General features: G+C 40.2%; 1 protein-coding gene across 5 annotated transcripts in view; it reads left to right on the top strand.

Moving 5' to 3' along the window:
- The window catches only part of RRBP1 (ribosome binding protein 1), a 41,914-nt gene that overhangs the window by 21,994 nt on the left and 11,103 nt on the right, over window positions 1-8,817 (top strand). For all 5 annotated transcript variants that reach the window (XM_067467696.1, XM_067467700.1, XM_067467698.1 and 2 more), the window contains exons 5-13: window positions 290-412; window positions 1,691-1,843; window positions 2,828-2,946; window positions 3,362-3,515; window positions 5,038-5,176; window positions 5,334-5,521; window positions 5,740-5,777; window positions 5,876-5,966; window positions 7,318-7,410. In XM_067467696.1, coding sequence (XP_067323797.1) covers window positions 290-412; window positions 1,691-1,843; window positions 2,828-2,946; window positions 3,362-3,515; window positions 5,038-5,176; window positions 5,334-5,521; window positions 5,740-5,777; window positions 5,876-5,966; window positions 7,318-7,410 — 1,098 coding nt within the window. The remainder of the gene's footprint in view (window positions 1-289; window positions 413-1,690; window positions 1,844-2,827; window positions 2,947-3,361; window positions 3,516-5,037; window positions 5,177-5,333; window positions 5,522-5,739; window positions 5,778-5,875; window positions 5,967-7,317; window positions 7,411-8,817) is intronic.

Raw genomic sequence — 8,817 nt, 5'->3', positions numbered from 1 at the left:
TAGTTTTACCCAAAAGATCTGAAAGTGGCTTTGTGGCACATAATGAGGAGGAACAAATATATATTTAATGATTCCATCCATTAATGTGGGGAGCATTAAGGGGCCTAACGTCAGTCAATGTTCCTAAACAGGATTGCCTGTAAGATATAGTTCAAACAAGCACAAAAACAGTGTCCAGTAAACCTGTTAGTGAACACCTTGGTTGTCTTAGACATGCTGTCGCAGACCTCTGAATCAATTCCTTCACTGCCAAATTCTTAATTTTATTTCTAATAATTGGTTCTTATAGGCAACTCAGAAAAGTGACCCTGTTGCTGTGCTGAAACGACAACTAGAGGAAAGAGAGAAGCTGCTTGCAATGGAGCAAGAAAATGCAACTGCTGCAAAGGCAAAGTTGAGAGAACTTACAAAGGTAAATTTGTGAAGCTGAAAGGCCTCAGAAGTGGAACATGGCAGGCTCAGAATGAACATTTTGAATCCCATTACCTTACAGTGCTTTGTGTATTCATTTCCGTCCTCCTCATAGCATTTGATGACAATATGGACACGTATTCCCCTCTTAAACACAAGGGAGTGTTTTGTTAGCTCTTTAAATTTTATTTGCTCTTTAAGTTTCATTTTCAAGCCCCAGGAAGTTGAGGCAAGATTTGTACTTCCTTAAGGAGGCTTTGAGCCCTTTCACACAGCCCTATACCCCAGGATATCAAGACAGAAAATCTCACAATATCTGCTTTGAAGTGGGTTATCTGAGTCCATACTCAAATAATGTGGGATTTTCTGCCTTTATATTCTGGGGGGCTTGGGGGGCTTCACCCCCCCCCCCCAAATTCTCAGGGTGGTCCACAAGAAGGCCTTACTGGTATATTATTTAAACTGTTATGTTTATTCATATCATGATCTGATCACCATGCTCAATATATCCCATATGCATGGGGGTATTGGGATAACGATAAAAGGTTTCTAGGGTAGATCCTCTCTCACTCGGTCTCACCCACCCCCCCACCCCCAAATCAAAATCCTGGCTACGGGCCTGCGCTCCTCCCTAAGCAAATCGCAATACTAGGAGACAGCCCTACTGCCTCCATACCTGCAAAGATCTGGATATTCCAGTAAGATCAGAACCTTTGCAAGTATTGTTTAAACCAGGAGTAAATCTGGGCTCCTTCCACACAGCCATATAACCCAGAATATCAAGTCAGAAAACCCCATTATCTGCTTTGAACTGGAATATATGGCAGTGTGGTCTCAGATAACCTACCTCAAATCAGATATTGTGGGGTTTTCTGCCTTGATATTCTGGGTTATATAGCTGTGTGGAAGGGCACATAAACAGGTTGAGATGGAGTAGCCTGGAGTGTAATTTGGAAGCCCCGGGCTCTGAAAATGGGGCCTAAACTTTCAAGTGCTAGAAGTGCTTAGAATTGGACTTGAGGATAGGGATGCAGGCTAATCCTGCAACGTCTGTCCCCACAAAATTAGTGGGTAAGTGTGTGTGTGTGTGTCCCCACATGCATTTCTCCTACATGTTGACCTTATAAAATATGGCAGAATAACAAGCCAGTAAGTAGGTCTTTGGCTGTTCATAATAGCATTGTATTACATATGTGATTCAGACCATGTTCATAATATATGTTTTTTAACCTGACTCTACTTATCAAATCTTCTTAATTACAAATGCCTTATCTTGAAGGATCTTACCTCTGAGAAGGCAAAGATGACCACACTTGAGAGTAAATGGAAGGAGCAACTGCAGACACATGAGCAAGAGATGTCTGCTATCCAAGCCCGTATGCAGGCCAGTTATCAAGATCATCAAACTGAGACCCAGCAGCTGCAAGAAAAGGTAGAGGAAATGATTGCACTTTGTTTGATACTGGCTTTTTGTATCTCTTTGCATTGTAAAGATATGCATTCATGTCATGCTTTATTTAGGAAGATGACATGATATGTCTGTTGACTGGGTACATTGTGTAATAGAGCACTATATGATTAAATGATGAAAAATGTAAATATTAAAAATATCCAGTTTTCAAACAAAAGTTCATACAAAAAGTTTGCAATTCTATCAAGAAATAAGCTATTTTATTTAGTCTTTCGGAGAAAACCATGCTGTCCTTCAGCAATTACAGTATTTTCCCTAAGTGTTTACAAACAGACTGTAATGATATATTCTCAAACCTATTCTGTTATATTGTCAATGTGAAAGGTGAATAGTTGGCTGTGTCCTTTCCAATTCAACTTTTATTGGAAGAGGGCAATAACATTCACCCATCCTCATGTTCTCTACATCTCCAAAAATCCTCCTGTTTCCCTGCATAGACATTGATTCTGAGATTACCTTTGCAAGCTTTTTTAGTATCCTTGGATACAATTCATCTCATCCTACTCATATCCATTTAGAGTAGCAAATTCTAATTCAAGAGAAAGGTCTCTTAGGCCCCTTCTACACTGCCATATAAAAATCTTGATTATTTGCTTTGAACTGGATTATATGGTAGTGTAGACTCATATAATCCAGTTCCAAACTGATCATATGGATTATCTGCTTTAATAATCTGGATTATACGGCAGTGTAGAGGAGACCTTACATTCAGGCCCCATATAAAGCATTTTCAAAATGCAGCCTAATTACATTGAACTGGATTATATTAGTCTACACTGCCATATAATCCAGTTCAATGCAGTTAAACTGCATTTCGAAACTACATTATATGGAAGTATAGATGAGGCCTCAAGTGAAAGCCACATATTGACTTACCTAACATTTTGATCTGTTATGACAGGATAAAATAGCATCTGGTGTATGATATTCTTTATTGATTTCCAGATTCGAACTCTACAAGAACAGCTGGAGAATGGGCCTAACACCCAACTTGCTCGCTTGCAGCAAGAAAATTCCATTCTCAGAGATGCTTTAAACCAAGCCACAAGCCAGACTGAAAGCAAGTAAGATGAAGGATATTTTAGTTATTATGGAATTACAAGATTATATTGAGGATAGGAAAACATGTGCCTGCTTAAGATCCCTACAGGAAAGTTGAAACTGATTGCGCAAACCACTTGCTAAATAAAGAGTAGAAGTGAAAGCCCAGAGAAAAACTTGACCTTAGTTGGAGTTCTCTGCCTTGCTTTTTAGGTCCTCTGTACTAGAAGACCTAGAAAGAGAGATGCTCTCTTAAGAAAAAGAAAGCAAAGTTTAATGGGTAGCTTTTGATTTTCAGGGATGTCTTGTTCTTCTAATCCCAGTGAATGTGGAGGGTTGACTGTAAACAATAATAGGAAATGATGCAGAAATTAGCCACCACCTTTTATCTCACTGTCATATAACTGATGTTATGTTTCTTGCATTTTTGTTATTCAGGCAAAATGCTGAATTGGCAAAACTTCGTCAGGAATGTAGCAGACTAAGCAAAGAGCTGACTGACAAGTTAGAAATGTTACAGCAGGTAGAAGATCAGAAAAAGGCCGCAGAAATGAAAGCTGTTGCCTTTGAAGAGCAAATCTGTCAGCTCCAGGTAAGTGGCATTCTGTATTTGTATGTGCTAATTAAAAAATCTTTTTACATCCAGCTAGCCCTCTTTTCTTCCTTGTCTTCTAGTTAGCTGAAGTTTTTTACGCATCCATGGGAGATTGCTAGATTGGAATAAAATGTTGGTTGAAAGATATTAAACTGTTTTTTTTTTAGTGGGTGTGGCCACCTGGTGGCACCCCAAGTTAAATCGCTGAGCTGCTGAATTTGCTGACCGAAAGATTGTCAGTTCAAATCCAGGGAGCGGGATGATATCCTGCTGTTAGGCCCAGCTTCTGCCAACCTAGCAATTCGAAAACATGCAAATGTGAGTAGATTAATAGCTATTGCCTTGGCGGGAAGGTAATAGCGCTTCATGCAATCATGCTGGCCACATGACCTTGGAGGTGTCTACGGATAACGCTGGCTCTTCGGCTTAGAAATGGGGATGAGCACCACCTAAGACCAAACATTCAACGTATGGAAACATCGTATTCAATGTATGGAATCTAGTGTAAGTTATACAGCATGCAGTTCTCTAAAAAATTATCTTATATGGTACAAACAACGAACTCTTACAGCAAGATATACAGCTGTTTTAAGGTTCTTCTGATCATAAATTTGTCAATAACAATACACAGTTTGTGAATCTTTTTCAAGTCTCTTAATCCAGAGTTTCTTGATTTAAGTAAAGTTTGTCCACGGCAACACACAGTTCATAGTCCTTTTTTTTCTTTCAAAATCACAGTTTTTCAAGCACAGTTCATCCGTCCTCTTTCAAAATCCTTTTTCAAACTCACAGTTCGTCAACCACAACCGGTTTCGACTATATATAGTCTTTTTCAGGTGGTAGTAATAAGTTTTTTTTAAAGGGAACACATTAAGTGGCTAAACATAGTAAGGAATGCAATTATCAAAAGTAAAGAAACATATACAACTAGAATCAAAATACTCATATAGGTTCTCCTGCAAGGTGCTCTGCTGTATAACTTACACTAGATTCCATACGTTGAATACGTTGTTTCCATACGTTGAATGATTGGTCTTAGGGACCTTTTGCCTTTTGCATTTCAGGGAACCCTTGCTCTCTATTTTTTGATGAGCACCACCTCCCAGAGTTGTGTGACTAAACTTAATGTCAAGGGGAAACTTTTACCTTTACCAGAAATCCATCCCGATGCTTTCCAAGTTGTTTTGCTTCTGGTACAATATAGTATATTAAAGAAGTAATGTCCAGGAGCAGACCTACTTTGTTAAATGAGGCGTACTGGTTTCAATGAATGTGCCAGAAAGTTGCAGCAGTTGTTGCTCCTCAGTGAAATTGAAGACATTTCATTGAAGACTAATGTAGTCAGCTATGAAACCATCCTTGCTTTTTGACTGTTTTGGAAGGAACAGGAAAGGAATTGTGAAGACAACAATGCCATCTTGTGATGTGCTAGAAGTTATGTGGCTTTTAAAAATTGGTCCTGCGCTTATATGCCTGCTTTTGTCTTCCAGCTTAATTTTCCCCCATCTCCTCCATGCAGATATCCCAGAAAGAAAAAGAGGCCCCGCTTCAGAAGAGCTTGGATGAGATCAGCGAAGAGCTCTGTAAATGTCGGGCCAGGTATCAAAGCTTGCAGGAAGAGCTGGAAAAGGCGAAAGAGGAGCAGCCCAGTTTTTCTGGTGAGGTCACATTGTGCACGTGAAAGTACAAGGATGGAGGCCATCCGCTTGTCCCATCCTCAGATATTTAAGCCCTTGATCCTCAGTTGGTTTTTAATAAGTACTGCCTTTGGCTCCACCTAAAATCAGTATTTTCTCCATTTTCCACTCTTTATAGAAATCCAATCTAAACTGCAGTGCTCTGAAACAGAAGTGAAGAGAAAAGCGGAAGAATTGAATAATTTAGAGATTAAGCTAGCAGAAATCACCACTCAAAATTCACAACTAACAGAGAAGATTCAATCATTGGAAGCCCTCCTTGAGGCAAACCAAATGAGAGAAAAGGAAAAGAGCAGAGATGGAAAGGTCAGCTTCTTGCAACAGACTTTCTGCGAAGCCTGTGCTTTTTTTGTGTGTGAACCTTTCTCTCATTCAGTGGGATTTGATTCCTTTTGCTGCCAACATTTAGCAATGTTGGCAGCATTATTTGATCTGGTGGATGCTCAATTTTGGATACAAGGGACTGCTTTAGAAAGAGTAATGCAACTGCCTTTTCGTCTCTCCTCCCCTCTTCCTATTTTCAGGATGGAGATCAAAAGGAAGACAGTCTACTGCAATTAAGGTGAGCCTGGTGAGGTTTAACACTACTAAACCCCTTCTGTTAAGACAAGAGCAGTCTTACCTTGTGCACTTGGCTTACCGATTCCCTTTCTGTTACAGACTCCATGAATCATCCACAGAGATCTCCACTGCAAAGGAGAACATTGCAACACTAACAGAAACAGTAGAACAGTTGAAATTAAAAAACAATGTGAGTAACTCTGAAGGCACATGCAAGTTAAGGTAATTGCACAGGTGCCAGGATTTTGTGTATTAAATAATAGCTGAACTTTCTGCTCAATGATTCCGTATCATTCCTTGAACGGGAATTATTATTTGGTGGAGATGTAGGAATGACTACTGCTTCTGAAGTATTGTTCCTTACAGGGTTTGCCTGGCTGAGCCTTTTTTGATTGCCCAGGCCTTTAGCTCTCCAGCAAAGGATCACTGCCTTGTTGTGGCACAAGATTATGGCAACCAGACTGATTGATAACTGGCAAATAGAGGGAGAAAACATGGAGGCAGTGACAGACTTTGTATTTCTTGGTTCAAAGATTACTGCAGATGCAGACTGCAGCCAGGAAATCAGAAGATGTCTAGTTCTTGTAAGGAGAGCAATGACTAATCTCGATAAAATAGTGAAGAGTAGAGACATCACACTGACAACGAAGATCCACATAGTAAAAGCGATAGTATTCCCCATAGTCACCGATGGATGTGAGAGCTGGACCATAGGGAAGGCTGAGTGAAGGAAGATAGACGCTTCTGAACTGTGGTGTTGGAGGAAAGCTCTCAGAGGGCCTTGAACCACGAGAAGATCCAGCCAGCTCATATTTCAGGAAATAAAACCCGACTGCTAATTGGAGGGAAGGATATTAGAGGCAAAGATGAAGTACTTTGGCCACATCATGAGGAGACAGGAAAGCTTAGAGAAGAGAATGATGCTGGGGAAAAAGGAAGGAAAAAAGAAGAGGGGCTGACCAAGGGCGAGATGGATGGACGGTATCCCTGAAGTGACTGGCTTGACTGAAGGAGCTGGAGGTGGTGACAGCCGACAGGGAGCTCTGGTGCGGGCTGGTCCATGAAGTCACGAAGAGCCGAAAGTGAATGAACAAATAAACAACAACAGGCCTTTAGCCCACCTGTAATTCACAAGAACCATGTAATACATGTTGGGCGAGTGGGCTGAATAACAAAAGAATAAACATATATAGAGACACACGTATATAAAATTAAGTGAAGTTATAGAGCCAATGGCTAAAAATAAAATAATGCAATGTGCTAGGAAAAGAACTGGGCAAAGAAGGGATGATTTGATTTTCAATATAGAGTAGTAAGAGGTTAATATTATTTTTAAATATTTTTGTATATATTTTGAAGGGATGCAAGAAAAGCTATGGGAGTCATTGGATTTAAATTAGATCAATTATTTTTGAAATGAAGATAAGAATAATGTTTTTTTTAATTTGTTAAAGAGGGTTGGTTGAATTCCTGCATGTAAATGTTTGTGGTCAGCATCCTACTAAAACTGAGCTTTTTGGGTTTACTTTTATTTCCAACAGGACCTGCAAGAAAAGAATCAGGAAGCTACAGAAACTCTGAATTCAGTTAGAGAGTCTTGTGAAGAAAAGTTGCAGTCCTCAGCTAAAACAAAGGTTGGCTTTCCTGCAACTCCTTACAGTAACCTTTAATTGTAATTTTTATAAAGGCTTCTATAAGCTTTGAATAGGTTTAGATTTTAATTCCAAATCATTGCAATGGAAATGAAGTCATTTTGCACAGCCATTTGGAAACAGGTGTCTGTACTAAGTGGGGACAGCTACAAAACTCCCACCCAATCTGCAGTCTTGCCCAAGAATGATCGAGGGTTTGACAAGATGTCCTAACTACATAGGCAAATGGAAAACACTACCATAATTCAAGACACAAAAGGCAAGAATAGTCCTCTTCTCCATGTAAATAGAGGCTGACAAAAGATCCTCTAACTGAATCCTGCCCTAGGACCTCATCACACGCAGGCTTCCCCCTGTTTCTAGATACTTTGAAAATGGAGTTCATGGAAGCCATCAAATGACACAAGATTACTTCTGGGGGTTGCCCGAGGGACTTCGGTTTTAAAATTTCAAGAAACTGACTCCATACCTCTCAATTCGCTTGGAAGTGGGGAAAGCCAGGTAGTTGAAGGAGTATCATCGGATGTCTCCATTGTATTTTATGAAGGCAAATTGAGCGGGGCGATTGCTGCTAAAACAGTACGAGTAACCTGTTTGATGAAGGAGACAGCAATTATCATTTTTTAAACAACACGGAAAGGCACGAAACACAACACTTAAGAACATGAGTATCCCTTCTCTCTCCCCCCCCCCCCCCCAATGGGATGAGGTCCCTAGATAACCAATTCTTATTGCAGGTGTCATCCTTTTCACCAATACCATGTATGCCAACTTTTGGCAACATAGCTATAACCAGAAGTCGCAAAAAAACATTTCCAGTTTATGCAAAACAAGGTTTTAAAGTCCAATAATGTGCCTGAGAGCTGCACGCCTTGCTTTTGGGGTGAATTTTGTTTCCTGGAGGTTTCTAGAAATGTAATTCTCCACTAAAACCATGAGGGGAACGGGCTTTCTGCCATCCCTGAAATTTAGCAATGATAGGAGGCATAGTGCTAGCATTGTTTAGCATGACTTCTGAGTGTTTGACCAAGGACCCTTCCACACAGCTGAATACAATCCCACATTATCTGCTTTGAACTGGAATATATGGCAGTGTGGACTCAGATATCGCAGTTCAAAGTAGATATTGTGGGATTTTCTGCCTTGATATGATGGGTTATATAGCTGTGTGGAAGGGCCCCATCACACCGAGACACCAGATCTCAGCTCCTTGCTTGCCATGTGATTAGATCTTCAGGCTAATCACATGTAGTTGCACATGAAGTCCAGGGCAAACCCACTCTAAATTTTGCCAAAAACCCCTCTGATGGATTTACCTTAAGGAAATCACTTGAAAGCACACATCATGCATATATAAATGGCAGAGGTTGCACAAAGTACTGGAATGTT

Source organism: Anolis sagrei, chromosome 4, assembly GCF_037176765.1.
Source record: "Anolis sagrei isolate rAnoSag1 chromosome 4, rAnoSag1.mat, whole genome shotgun sequence".
In the NCBI taxonomy this organism is placed as follows: domain Eukaryota; kingdom Metazoa; phylum Chordata; class Lepidosauria; order Squamata; family Dactyloidae; genus Anolis; species Anolis sagrei.
This window is presented reverse-complemented; position numbering and strand designations above follow the sequence as displayed.